The following is a 14961-nucleotide window of genomic DNA, read 5'->3' as shown; positions in this document are numbered from 1 at the left end:
GTCCGTAATTCTATAATTTTCCAGAAAAATAAATCTCATTTGGAAGCTCATTAGCCAGAGGTATAGATTCTCAGCCCTGTGTCAGGCTCTTGGGAAGAAGCCCCGCCCAATCCTCTAGCTCCCCCCCCCCCCTGTGTGTCCTAACAGGCGCCTCAGGGGCTCAACCCTGTCTCCGGCACTTGGGAAGAGGCCCCGCCCCTCCTCTGGCCTTGCCCTCGTGTCCTAATAGGTGCCACCACAGCCCCCCTGGATTGCTCTAGCGCCCACCGGGGGACAGTAGCACCCACTTTGGGAATCACTGCTCTAAACCACTTCTGCCAAGAAAACTCCCTAGGTCAGAATGACTTGAAGCACACAACAGCAACAAACATGCAGCCAGGTGGTGTCCTCTTGTACAGTAAAGTGTCATTGCACTAGTTGCTCTAATCTATTTCAAAATAATTTGACAATGGAGATAACCTTGTCCCAAGAATCAAATGGTCCTTAACTCTTCATTCACTAGCATAGTCCACTTAGGGCGTTTCTAGACAGCACTAAATCACAGGTTTTAAACAGGGGTAAAACGAATTCCAGGACTTCAGACGAGGTCAACATACAGACCTGTTAGTCCTTGGATTTCTGCCTCTGTTGTCCAGACTTGCTACTTTTTCTGAGATTTAGACGCTCCCAAGATGGCTGCCATGGGACTTCCACAGGAAACCTTGGAGGTTTTTTTAAAAAAATTACGAGATGCGGATATGTGGAGATTCAGATATGTGGATCACTGAAAAAGTTCAGTTCTTTATCCTGGCCAGAGAAATTGTGCCCCCCAGATGTTTCATGAAGTATTTCCCACACAAACAAACCTCATGGGGTAGGACTACTACTGCCCAAGTCAGCAATGCACAATCAAACAGAAACACACACTTTTAAGCCAGACCTTTGTCATTATCGACTATTTTTACTGCCTGGCTGCCTGGCCATTTGTCCAGACAGATTTGGTTGTGTACTTGTAGCATCGAACAACAGGGTGCTGTTCCTGGGTTATACATCACTTTTCCTATTAGTCACATGTATGATTTTGGCTCTCAGTATTTACATTCCTCTCCAGTACGTCCATGTCCCAACAACCAGTACTATGTTTTTGCCATTAAATAAACTGTACACATGTTGTTAGCATACACCCAGTGAGGAACCACGTGTATAGCCAGACAACCCTATCAGAGTAATAGCAGCGCAACAGTAGTTGGATGGAATCAGTGGAATGCAAAACGAAGAGACATCAGAGACGATGGTAAAACTATATACAAAGTTTTACTGTACAAGACAAACAGACTTGCAGACAATGGACACAGGACTTGACTCAAGGCAAACAGAACAGAACGGAACTGATGCAATCAGTAATGCATACACACTTGTGTCTGGACACTCCCCAGCTCCAGCCACACATCAAGGTCATCACAGCTTCTCAGCAATTAACTCTTTCCAGACTATAGTACACTCTGGATGATGCAATCAGTATGCAATACTGGAAAGACACAAATTTCATTTAAACACTATCTATACACAAATCCCACATTAATAAACCCATCCTGTTGTTCCCTGGCACAAATACACCACGAAACCTGTCTGCACAGATGGCCATACAACAAGGTCTGAGTAATTATAGTAATGATGGCATTCTGTTCCTGGTTTGAAAGTGTATGTTCCTGTGTCACTGTGTACTACTTAATGTGAAAGTACTTGTTGCACCCCAGAAACTTTATTTTTCTGCCACAAACTTCATTAAACGGGTGAAGGACAAAGTTCCTTTTCCCAGGACAAAGTTTTTGCCTTCTACTCAGGTGTAACCTTCCTTTTAGGAACCAACCAATCAGGAATAAGCATCTAAAACCCAGGAACAAACCCAGATTTTAAAAATCTCGTAATTTCCAATTGCAAGGACATACAGACATGCAAATATCTGGATATTCAGCTAAAAACCGCACCTGGAAATCTCGCAATTTTTGCCTTTTGTAGCCGTTGCTACAGAGAATGGTATATTTACAGAGAATGGTATTTGACCACCCTCCTGTTTGCTGTGGAAGCTCCTGGGATAAAGACACTGTCCTGACAGGCCCTAAGTTCACTAACCTTGGGCAGAAATACCATCCATCAGTAAAACTTTCCCCCCCCCGGTTATCTCAGCTGAAGTCGTGTTGATGGTAACACTGATGAACACGTCATTAGTACATCACCACTTGTAAATGAAAACTACAGATGCTCACATACAGATGTAAACATCTTGTATGAAACAGCTGTTATAAAATCACAACTGGATTCATCCAGGATAAACAACAGATCAAACTAGATTGTAGTGTTATTAAAAGAGTTCCATGTGTACATTCAAATCTGTTCTGAATGCACATCACTAGATTGAAGCCATATTATGTTGCTAAAAATTCCAACAGTATTCCCTTAAGAATTAAATCAACTGTTTTCTTTTCTGGTATTCCCCCCAGGAATTCCAAGTATCCCCACCCCTCATCCCAGAGATATATGTACCAAAAAAGCAACTGGTACATTAAACAAGTGCCAATGTTGCTATTCCTTCTCCCCAGAGGGAGGAGGGTACTGAGGCTTTCTAAGTAAAACAGATGTTTTCCATCTGAGAAAAAATCTATTCTCCATTACCATAGTATTTCTAGCAATAGCACCTGATTTGATAAAGAAATACACCATGGTCTTTAATAGTATGATTACAATACAAGGCAGGAGGCAAATTTGTCCTGGTTTTGCATGTGGAAAAAAATGAAGACAAATCTATACATAATTACGGTCACAGGCTTAACACTTTTGTTTATCATGCTTTCATCAGAGTTTAATGCGACATCTATGTTACAGAACTTTAACTAAAACATATTTTATCCCCAAAGGAAAAAGTCAGATAAAATACATAGATTAATCCCAACCTTCATGGGATGGAGAAGAAATACTATAACAGTGTAGCGCTCCAGTTATTTTGGTGCCAAAATTTTGCAAGTGAAAGATGTCAGGTCCAAGAGAAGAAAGTACAACCCCATGCAAATCTTAAGGGCATTCCAGAGGACATATAGTTCTAGAGTAATAAAGACCCAAACAATATTGTGCTATAGGACTGTAATGTTCTGAACACCCTCCATATACACAAGCATACTTTATTTAAAGAAACCTCTGAAAATTAAGATTTTTTGGGGCACACAAAGTGGATGGGAGGAATAGATCTTGGCTAAAAGTGGATATTTACCCTGTTCAGAGACAACTCACTAAATGCAATTACAGGTTGAGTATCCATGTGTTGTTGAAGGCTTTCATGGCCGGGATCACAGGGTTGTTGTATGTTTTCCTGGCTGTATGGCCATGTTCTAGAAGTATTCTTTTCTGACGTTTTGCCCACAACTATGGCAGGCATCCTCAGAGGTTGTGAGGTATGGAGAAACTAAGCAAGGAAGGTTTAAATATATATATGTGGAAAGTCCAGGGTGAGAGAAGAACTCTTTGTCAGTTGGAGGCCAGTGTGAATGTTGTAGTTAATCACCTTAATTAGCATTGAATAGCTTCATCTCTTGGCTTCTTCCTGCCTGGGGGCATCCTTTGTTCAGAGTCGTTAGCTGCCCCTGGTTCCCATGTCTGGAACTCCTCTGTTTTCAGAATGTGTGGGCGAACCGTCAGGAGAGAATACTTCTAGAACATGGCCATACAGCCTGGAAAACATACAACAACCCGGTTGAGTATCCCTTATCCAGAATTCAAAAATCCAGAATGGGCCAAAATTGTCCAAAATTTTCACTTTTGCCCTTTGATGGTTCAATTTAGAATTTTTGTTTCATAAAGTATTGTGTACAAAAATACCTTCAGGTTATATTATAAGGTGCATATGAAACATAAATAAATTTCAAGTTCAGACTATGGTCTTACCCACAAGATATCTTTTTTATGTTCATAAATGATGACACAGGAATTGTAAAATCCAAAAAAAAAATCCAAAACACATTTGGGCCAAGCATTTCAGATAAGGGATACTAACTTTTATCAGCATTTTCTTTTAAATAATTGAGAAATAGCAGGCATTTGATGCTTCTTTCTCTTTTTCAGTTCCCACAATATAAAATATAGATAGACAGATAGATAGATGATATACAATTGGCAAACAGATGATAGGAGACAGAGAGCAAAATACAGTAAGTAAAGCTTTTATCCTAAGCTTTATCTTCATACTCCTTGCATTTCTTCCCTGCTGACTTTTTTAAGTCTGTCACTAAAGAATTACAGAACATAGTTGCAATAAAAAAGAAAGCAAGGACAGGATGTACAATCACAGTGAAAGGACACACCATAAGCCTTACTGGGAACATAATGGCCTAGAGCATGCTGCATTGTCACAGGCCTGAAAGCACTGTAGAGCTGTGAAAGATGGAAGGGGCAGGGGGAAAATGAATATCTGAACTTCAGTCTTGATGTGGGTTCTGACATGCACTGGGTATCTTGGGAGGAAAAGGTGTTCAAAAGTGAAGAAAGGGGAAAAAAATAGTTGCTACGTGGGTTACATTATGATAAGGATCTTTGAATTGCTTGTGCTAAGATGAACATAACTATATAAAAATTTTATTCCTGTATATCCTAAAGGCATATGATCAAGTATGATCTTAGTAACTAAAGTGGGATCAGCCCTGATTAGTATTTGGATGGGAGACTCTCAACAAAGCCAATGAATTTCATGGGGTTACCAATATGTAACTTAAAGGCATATACACATACACTCTCATCACAATCATTGCTTTATTAAACAGTAAAAATAAAGAACATGTACACTGCATTGGTACTTGGATCAAGATTTATTTAGTCTAACATTCTGAAGTTACCATCATGACGTGCAATTGAGTATGCAGTATGAAATCCTTCTGTTCAGGATTCCAGCCAAACCATATGTCTCCAGTATATGTCGGCTTTCCACCCCAACTCCCAAGAATTCCCCAGTGTTTTTGGTATAATATTATTTATTCTAGAGGGGGTGTGGGGCCAGTCATGACAGCATTACTGTATTTTTGGTCACACAGCTCACTTTTTTCCTCATCATGCATATGAATACATGCATTTTTAAAGCAGTGATGTCATAATATTGATATATTAATATGCAAATACAGTAGAGTCTCACTTATCCAACATAAACGGGCCAGCAGAATGTTGGATAAGCGAATATGTTGGATAATAAGGAGAGATTAAGAAAAAGCCTATTAAACATCAAAATAGGTTATGATTTTACAAATTAAGCACCAAAACATCATGTTATACAACAAATTTGACAGAAAAGGTAGTTCATTACACATTAATGCTATGCAGTAATTACTGTATTTACGAATTTAGCACCAAAATATCACAATGCATTGAAACCTACTGTATCTGTACACATGAAGCTTCTTTTTTTAAAGAATTAAAATTCAACCCATAAAAGACCTACAGTACTTCCTAATGGAAATTATTATCTCCCACATTCCAGTTTTTGCTATCACCTACTCCTAACTCTTAAGCTAAGCAATGCCATCAAAATGGGCAAAATTCAGATCTTCTGTAAAACTAAGGACTAAAAGGCGAGCTTTTTTGAACAGATTAAAACCCAAAGAGTCAAATAACAAGTGAATTGTCAAGAACACTTAAGTAAAGAGAACAATTTTTTTTAGTTCACGTAAACAAGCCCTGAGTAAGTGTCTAATTCATTCATATCAGTTTCAGTGTAACTTTGGACAATGTCATCTGTGTATTAGACTGCAGATTCGGAGCAGAATGTAAAGCATTTGCTTTACATTCTGTTCGGTGCTAAAATATGCCACACAATGGTCTAGGGAATAGGAAGAAGCTTCTAAATGTCTACTTCAAATATCCAACAGATCTTTCTGAAAGGTTTCCTTGGGAAATGCTATCCCTGAAAAAAAAAATATTCAGGTGTACTTTTAGGGAAGAATGTGAACGATCTCTACTGATATTATTAAAATATAATATAATATAAATATTAAATATGAATGATGTCTGCTAATATTATTAAATCCATCTCATTGGATTATCACCTTGTCATGGCATGGGGGCTTGTATGCTCTGGTGAACTATGAACAAAGTCATTGAAGTCATGTACTCCTAGAGGGGTCTCCCATGGCACTTCACTATCAACGCAAGTGAATGATAATATAGCACATGTTACAATGGCTGTGAATGCAGAAGGCTGCAACAGATGAGAAGTCACCAGTCATCATGTTAACCATACCACTGGATCAAAACCTCAGAGACCACAGTAAAGACTGTGTGTTGACTTCTGTGAACTGACCTAAGATCTTGAGTTAGAATGTTAGGCAGTTGAGTATTCCGACAGCTGTATCCATGACTGAGCAGCCCTTTTTAGGATCCACTCTGCTCACCTCACATGAGGTGAATAGAAAAGGTGCCCTAAACATCCCTGACTAGACTGCCACGTCCAGAGAGGTCAATGCCTCGTGGCCAAAAAAGAAAAATAAACTTTGGAACATGGAACGTACAGACACTGTTGGGCAACACAGTCAGTGAACACCCTGAGCACAGGACTGCTATTATTGCAAGGGAGCTGGGACGCTTCATCATCAACATAGCAGCATTTCAGGAGACCCGGAGAGCAGGAGACGGACAGTTGAAGGAAGAAAAAGTAGGCTACACCTTCTTCTGGAAGGGACTGCCTGAAGAACAACTTATTTAGGCGATCCCTCGTAGTTCGAGGATGATTGTCTTCCATCTTGGGGGTGTGTCCATAGATGGCTGAAGAGACCTATTCTTGATCTGCATGTTCTCCCGCAGTGAGGACATCGGTTTCCAGGTGGAAGGCGGTCCCGGTCAGGGTTGGCTTGACGCTCCTTCCTCTTGGCACGTTTCTCCCTTAAGCCCTCCATTTGTGCCTCTTCGAACTCCGCAGCACTGCTGGTCACAGCTGACCTCCAATTAGAGCGCTCAAGGGCCAGGGCTTCCCAGTTCTCAGTGTCTATGTCACAGTTTTTAAGGTTGGCTTTAAGCCCATCTTTAAATCTCTTTTCCTGCCCACCATCATTAAGTTTCCCGTTCTTGAGTTCGGAGTAGAGCAACTGCTTTGGGAGACGGTGATCAGGCATTCGGACAATGTGGCCAGTCCAGCGGAGTTGATGGCGTAGGAGCATTGCTTCAATGCTGGTAGTCTTTGCTTCCTCAAGCATGCTGAAATTTGTCCGCCTGTCTTCCCAAGAGATTTGCAGGATTTTTCTGAGGCAACGCTGATGGAAATGCTCCAGGAGTTGAGTGCGACGTCTGTAGACAGTCCACGTTTCGCAGGCATAGAGCAGGGTTGGGAGGACAATGGCTTTATAAACAAGCACTTTGGTATCTCTACGGATGTCCCGATCATCAAACTCTGCTTCATTCGGAAAAATGCTGCACTCGCAGAGCTCAGGTGGTGTTATATTTCAGTGTCGATGTTGACTTTTGTGGAGAGGTGGCTGCCAAGGTAGCGGAAATGGTCAACATTTTCTAATGTTACACCATTAAGCTGTATTCCTGGCATTGCAGAGGGATTAGCTGGTGCCTGTTGGAAGAGCACTTTGGTTTTCTCGATGTTCAATGAGTATCTCCCCTGCAATATTTACAAGACCTATATATCTATATTCATATATATCTACCTACACATCTCTCTGTATATAGATAATTATATCTGTGTAGGATTTGGAAAGACTTGCAAACATGTGAGGCAAAAATTCATGTATAAAATAATGTATACACATAGTTACAGATATACAAGTAGATGGAAATCTCTAGATATCTATATATATATATATAGGATTTGCAAAGACTTGCAAACATATGAGGGGGAAATTCATATATAAAATTAATGTAGATAGATAGATAGATAGATAGATACAAATATAAAGGTACATAGGGATTGCAAAGGCTTGCAGGGGGAAATGCTTATGTATCTGTAGCAGAGATTAACAAATATTTCAGGGGAAAATGCTTTTATAAGATTAATGGGTATATATATACAGTAGAGTCTCACTTATCCAACATAAACGGGCCGGCAGAATGTTGGATAAGCGAATATGTTGGATAATAAGGAGAGATTAAGAAAAAGCCTATTAAATATCAAAATAGGTTATGATTTTACAAATTAAGCACCAAAACATCATGTTATACAACAAATTTGACAGAAAAAGTAGTTCAATATGCAGTAATGTTATGTTGTAATTACTGTATTTACAAAATTAGCACCAAAATATCACGTTATATTGAAAACATTGACTACAAAAATGCGTTGGATAATCCAGAATGTTGGATAAGCGAGTGTTGGATAAGTGAGGCTCTACTGTATTCTTCTTTTGACTTGCAAGGACTTATTTCAAAACATTCCCTTGGTTAAGAGCGAGGGAGGCTTTGGAAAAGTAAACACTGATAAGGTAGGATAAGACGAGTGATAAATATATTATATATTGCAAGCAACGGCCTCCAGGCTCCGCTGCCGGCTTGACCTTGACCCGATTATAAGCCGGGGGAGGATTTTTCAGCTCACAAAAAGAGCTGAAAAACTCGGCTTATCTTGGAGTATATACGGTAATCGATAAGAAAAGGAAAGCCCTCCAATATGGCAGATATATCATCTGTGCTGCTAAGAAAAAAAAATCTACACTAGTGCAAAAGTTGAGGCCCAAAGGAGGACCAAAGAACTTAATAACACCTGGTGGACAAAAAAAAGCTCAAGAAATCCAACACTTCACAGATATCCACAACACACAGAAATTCTTTAAAGCCACAAATGTCATTTATGGCCCAACAAATCATGGCACACACCCTCCACGTTCATCAGATAAAACCAAATTTCTAAAAAAAACAAAAAAGTCCATTGCAATACGTTGGAAAGAGCATTACCATAACCCTTTTAACCACAGTTCCAACGTGGCCAAAGAGGTTTTCCTACAAACCACACAAGAACAACCAGCCAGTGGACCTGATCGGATCTCTGCTGAATTTTTTAAAGAAGCCCATTTAAAAAATGTGGTTGACTGAGAAGATCCCAGCAGACTTCAAGGATGCTGCGATCTTTACCATTTTCAATAAGGGAGAAAGAACAGACCAAGGAAATTATAAGGTATCTCCTTTTTAACATTCACCAAGAAAATTATGACAGGAATCCTTACAATCTGTCTTCTACCTATTTCAGAAGACATCCTGCTTGAATTCCAGAATGGCTTCTGCCCCTCAAGAAGAACAGTGGATATGATCTTCACTGCATGACAATTTCAAGAAAAAAGCAGGGAACAAAATCAACCTTCATAGACCTTGCAAAGGCTTTCAACACAGTGATTCGTAATGCTCTCTGGACCATCTTCCAGATAATTGGATGTCCTGATAAATTTGTGAACATTTCATGGCTACTCCATGATGACAAGATAGCAACAGTCTTGTATAGGAAAGGCTCCCAAAGTGATACATTTAAGGTGGGGTCAGGTGTTAAACAGGGATGTGTTACTGCCCCAACCTTATTTTTTCATCTTCATAGCTATGATTCTACATCTTGTTGACAGAAAGCTTCCCATCAATGTGGATTGCATATCGATCAGATGGCAAGCACTTCAACCTCAACAGGCTGAAAGCCAAAAGTAAGGTCACAACAATGTCTGTTATAGAACTCCAATATGCTGATGATAATACAGTCTGTGCTCATTCAAAAGAAGACGTGCAAACTATTGTTCTTCCAACTCTACTGTACGCCTGCATAACATGGACTGTCTATAAACGTCACTCTCGACTTCTGGAACGATTCCATCAATGTTGACTTCAAAAAATCCAGTAAATCTCTTGGGAAGACCAGAGGACAAATGACAGCATTCTGGAAGAAGCAAAGAATACCAACACTGAAGCAATGATTCTCTGCTATCAACTTCGCTGGACTGGCTGACCACATTGTCGGAATGCCCGGTCACCATCTCCCAAAACAATTACTCTACTCTCAGCTCAAGAATGGAAAACGGAATGTTGGTGAAAAGCAAAAGCAACCCTGGGAAATTAGGATTCAGAAAGTCTCTACTTCACAGATATCATTTTGCACATAAGTAAAGTAAAGGAGCCACGGTGGCGAAGTGCGTTAAAGCACTGAGCTGCTGAACTTGCAGACCGAAAGGTCCCAGGTTCAAATCCCGGGAGCAGCTTGAGCACCCGCTGTTAACTCCAGCTCCTGCCAACCTAGCAGTTCGAAAACATGCAAATGTGAGTAGATCAATAGGTACCACTCTGGCGGAAAAGTAACAGCGCTCCATGCAGTCATGCCGGCCACATGACCTTGGAGGTGTCTACGGACAACGCCGGCTCTTCGGCTTAGATGAGCACCAAACCCCAGAGTCAGACATGACTTGGGCTGTTACATTATCATGCTTTGCTTGCTCAGTTGTTTTAGAAATACTAGATAAACAGAGAACTATTAAAATATCAAACTCATTATTTCAGGAAAATTCTTATTAGCATTCAGTCCAAAGCAATGAAATTAAAGAACACTGGAGCAGTATGGTGAAATTAACAAACAAAATATAGAAATATTTTGTTGTGTGAACATCTTTTAACTGTCTCCCTCTATACATATATATTTTCATACAGGCTTTAATTACAGTATTTTTCAAATAATATAATAGTGCATGATATTTCTGTGGCGTCAAACCTACATGCATAAAATTACTGAGTACTGAGTACAATCATTTATATGACAAACAATTCATGTTGACATACAAAAAGCACAAAGTAATCCATTCTCACAATTCTGTACAGTAATGACAAACATTTGCAATTAGTCTGCTTCCAAGTCACTTATCCCTTCTTAAAATATTGTTTGTATGTGCGCATAAGACCACACAAATGAACTCAGCAATTAAGTGTTTCATTCTCTGTTCAAACCAAAAGCTGGTTCCTATTTCAATGTACCCAAAACCATCACCATTTCCTTTTAGGTACCAGGACTGAATGAACAACCAATGCTGCAATGAATCTGTGACTATACTCTCTGATGTTCAAACAATGTACAATGTTATAATAATATAACAATAAATTTATTTTTATATCCCGCCCCATCTCCCCGAGGGGACTCGGGGCGGCTCACAACAATAATAAAAACATTGACAAATTACACATTGTAAAATCAAACATGAAAAGCAGTCATACAATCAATACATACATCACATGTTAAAAACAAGGAGATAAAACAGTTCTAGGCCGAAATAGAGGGCTTCTGTAGCTTCGTGGCAGAAGTACTCAGCAAGGTATCAATAATCATGGCAGAACAATGTTCTGACTGTCCATACAAACACAGTGGACCAATTGAGACAATTGAATAAAATGGGAGAAAATTAATTAAAGAAATCCTTCAGGTGTCTCAAGAAGGGCACTTTTTGCTTGATGAGGAATATCCACATTCTGTTCTAGATTACAGAAGCATATCTGTACAATATCATTACATGTGATGGTCCATGTGCATTGGATGTCTGGATGTCTGGTTGCAATTAAACACATGGGTTGCACAGAACTATTAATTAATAACTCAATATGCAGAGATTTATGCTACACAACCCTGTTGCAGGACGCTGGCCTTATTTTTATTTAATGGCACTTTCCATTGTAAAAAATCCTAAATCAGTTTTCAATAAAAGCAGACTACTATAAAACTGACTGAAATAAATAATACAACAATGAAAAAAGAATTAAAAGGCTGGAATTCTGATCCTCACAATAATTCTGCTATTCTGTCAAAACAGCGATACGTACTGGATGCACTTAAAAACAATTCAACTATTCACTTTCCGGGGGGAAATCTAAACGTGTTAATATTTAATACATTACATGTAGTAAACAAAACATTGTAGTGGTTCCCCAACATAAGAGTCCTGATGTATCAGACCAAAGCCCTGGGTCTAGGTTATCTACAGGATCACCTTCTCCAGTACAATCTGCCCTGCACACTTAGGTCCTGTGGGAGGCGTCTGCTTCAGCTTGCCAGAACCCACCCAGAGAACCTTTTCATCAGCTGCCCCAAGACCGTGGAATGACCTTCCAGAAGAGATCTGACAGATAGATCAGATGTAGGAATATAAGACACAAATGAAGACCCATCTCTTCTAACAGGTCTACCCAGTCAATATCAAGGTGTGAATTTTAATTTGCATTTTATCAGTGGATTTTAACTTGTATTTTAACAATGTGTATCTTGATGTATGTCTTTTAATAGCGTTTTATCTCTTGTTTTAATGATATTATATTCTGCCTTGTACCACAGGGAGTCAGGTAATAAATGTATTATTATTATTATTCTTACCCAGTCTAGCATGTTTTTCTTACAATAACTAACCAAATGCCACAGAGAAAGCCCAGGAGCAAGATATGAAAGCAATAGTCCTGGTTTGTTGTTTCCCAGCCACTAGCTTACAGTGGCTGGAAAACCACTGCTGTTCATAATGTTGGAAGAATTGTCAGCTTAGTAGCCTTTGATAGCTATATCCTCCTGGGATTTGTTTGATCATCCTTTTTGAAAAACCATCCAAGTAGGTTGATGTCATCACATCATCCAGCAGCAAAGGCCATACTTTAATTCTTGCTAAATTGATGGCTTAGTCCCTGAGGAGGATTCAGTCTATGTCAACACATCAATCTCAGCTGATTTCAAAAGGTAGATAGGACTAATATTTAAATGAAGGATGACTACATAATATGAGCCAAGGTCATGAAATAACAATGCTTGCAATGTTGAAGAGATGCTCCCAGTCGAAAGATGGGCAAGGATTTATTTCTGTATAAGGCAAGTTTCTTGTATTCGTTATTTTGTTCCTAACAGCCATTATTTCCAATGTTGTGATGTGACATACGTGTAATTTCATCTTCTACATTCTCATACATGCAACTACACAATATAGATATTGGAGATATAGTCCAACAATGATAGGTATCTAGGGATGAGAACTACTGTTTTAGAGGCTGATTAGTAGAGGATATAACAAAACAAAATGAATTTTCAATTCTAAATCAGTATCTGAAATTAGCACATAAACAGTATGTTTGACCACAACTTCAGGAACTGTTAATAACTCCAAGTTTATTCTAATAAACTTATTCTGAAACAAGATAGACCTCGCATGTGGATGGTTTGCAAGTTGCATCGTCTATAGTTGGCCTTACTGTTCAAAAGGTCCAGATACAATTTGCTAATGTCAAGCTGTAATTTAGGAAGCATGTTGCCACTGGCACCAATAGAGGACAAACATGACTTAACTGAGATTACAGAATATGTGTGCCTCCAAATGTTGCAGGACTTCAACTTCAATTAACCTACAGTACTGAGTATATTACAGCTGGAGGAAGTTGCAGTTCAACCAGATCTGAAGGTTAAGAGATTCCCCACTCCTGCCTTTTCATACATCTTAATACGTTTGAAGGCAAACAACAAAGTGGCTGCAATCATCCTGCAGGAGACCAGTGCACCAGAAGGACCATATATATTGAAAGAAATAGAATTGACCTTCAAATCATCACACTTAGCAGTGCAATAGGTGCTGAACTAAAATAAATATTTTATAACAGCTTGTATAAATCACAGGCAATTCATAATCACATCATCCTAATAGTTTACATAAAATAATATTGCAATGCTGCACAATGCATGATCAGGTTTCCTACCTTTCCAACATAGAGAGGATCGGTTCCCATGTATTCCTCCAGTACAAAGAACTGATTCCATACCCAACTGCGCTTGGTTCGTGATCTCCCAGATTGGAAATAGGGTTTTGATCTTGATCTTGAGAGTTCGGTTTGACTCATCCCAGATAGACAGAGGAAAAGAGCTATTATCTGTAAAAAATGGCAGAATTCCACCTTGCCCAGCTTCATTTTTTCTTCTCCCTGTGAAAGGAAAATAAAAAATAAGAACCCTTGACAAGAGAGTAGGCATAGGTCCAGTTGGCTTAGCAGATTTAGTCTCTAGCAGGATGTCAGCTGGGAGTCAAGAGATAATAATTTGTGGAGTGTTCAATTAAAAAAGGACTCCACTCCTGAATAGCCTTCACAAGAGAAATGGTATAAAAGGTACCTATAAAGGAAAAAACAGAAAAGGATTGTTGTCAAAATTGCTCCTCGAAAATTATGTTTTGATCACGTTTCATTTGCTACAACTTGCACTTCACCGATTTTTTCATTTCATCCATCATAAGGAAGCTAGGTGTAATATCACGACCTTCCAAGTGCTTTTACTTTTCCAGTGAAGCACATATATGTGTTTGAAAGAGGCTATGTTCTGATGTAGAGATAGGTTAACATTCCTGAAAACACTGTTTTTCCATTCTTCTGCAGGATACTCGAACATACAGCCAGAATACCCCGTTTCTGATCTCAGCAGAAGCAGCGAAACTAACAAGACACTAATGAGGAAGTTGGACTCTGGATTATCATTTCCCTAATCAACTAGAAACAATAAACTGGCACCAGGACTCTGATTTGTAAGAGGAACAATTGAGTCTGTCTTTGGCTGCTGGTTAGTTCTTGGTTAATTTAGCCACTCCTATTACTAGAAGAGTGAAGCATGAGCAACTGGACATTTTGCACAAACAATAAATCAAAATTCTCCGCAATTCTGACATCATTACAAATAAATGAAGTGTGCAGCTCTCTTTATTTTACTCACAAAAGTAGAAGGTTGCTATGAATAACTTCTATTGACTACAGTAATCTAAACTGGAGGTTTTCATCTATGATATAACTGGAGCAGGCAGTTTCTTCAGGCCTCAAAATAAAATTCAGTAGGTTGAAAAACCAGAAAGGAGAAAAATATAAAATCAAGGATGTTAAGCAAGTACGGCCATGCTACCCCTCTAGTCTGCCTTGGTCAGACCACACCTGGAATACTGTGTCCAATTCTGGGCACCGCAATTGAAGGGAGGTGTTGACAAGCTGGAAAGCGTC

The 14961-nt window shown here is 39.2% G+C and overlaps 1 protein-coding gene across 3 annotated transcripts in view; it reads right to left on the bottom strand.

Moving 5' to 3' along the window:
- The window catches only part of LOC100554550 (cadherin-7), a 153937-nt gene that overhangs the window by 123717 nt on the left and 15259 nt on the right, over positions 1–14961 (bottom strand). For 2 of the 3 annotated variants that reach the window (XM_062980564.1, XM_003219711.4), the window contains exon 2: positions 13684–13905. In XM_062980564.1, coding sequence (XP_062836634.1) covers positions 13684–13893 — 210 coding nt within the window. In that variant the 5' untranslated portion in view covers positions 13894–13905. Of the gene's footprint in view, positions 1–13683; positions 13906–14961 lie in introns of those variants that run through there. The other variant, XM_062980566.1, reaches the window with a different exon arrangement.

The sequence above is a fragment of the Anolis carolinensis genome, chromosome 4 (assembly GCF_035594765.1).
Source record: "Anolis carolinensis isolate JA03-04 chromosome 4, rAnoCar3.1.pri, whole genome shotgun sequence".
Taxonomy (NCBI): domain Eukaryota; kingdom Metazoa; phylum Chordata; class Lepidosauria; order Squamata; family Dactyloidae; genus Anolis; species Anolis carolinensis.
The sequence above is the reverse complement of the archived record's forward strand: the minus strand, read 5'-3'. Positions and strand labels throughout refer to the sequence as shown.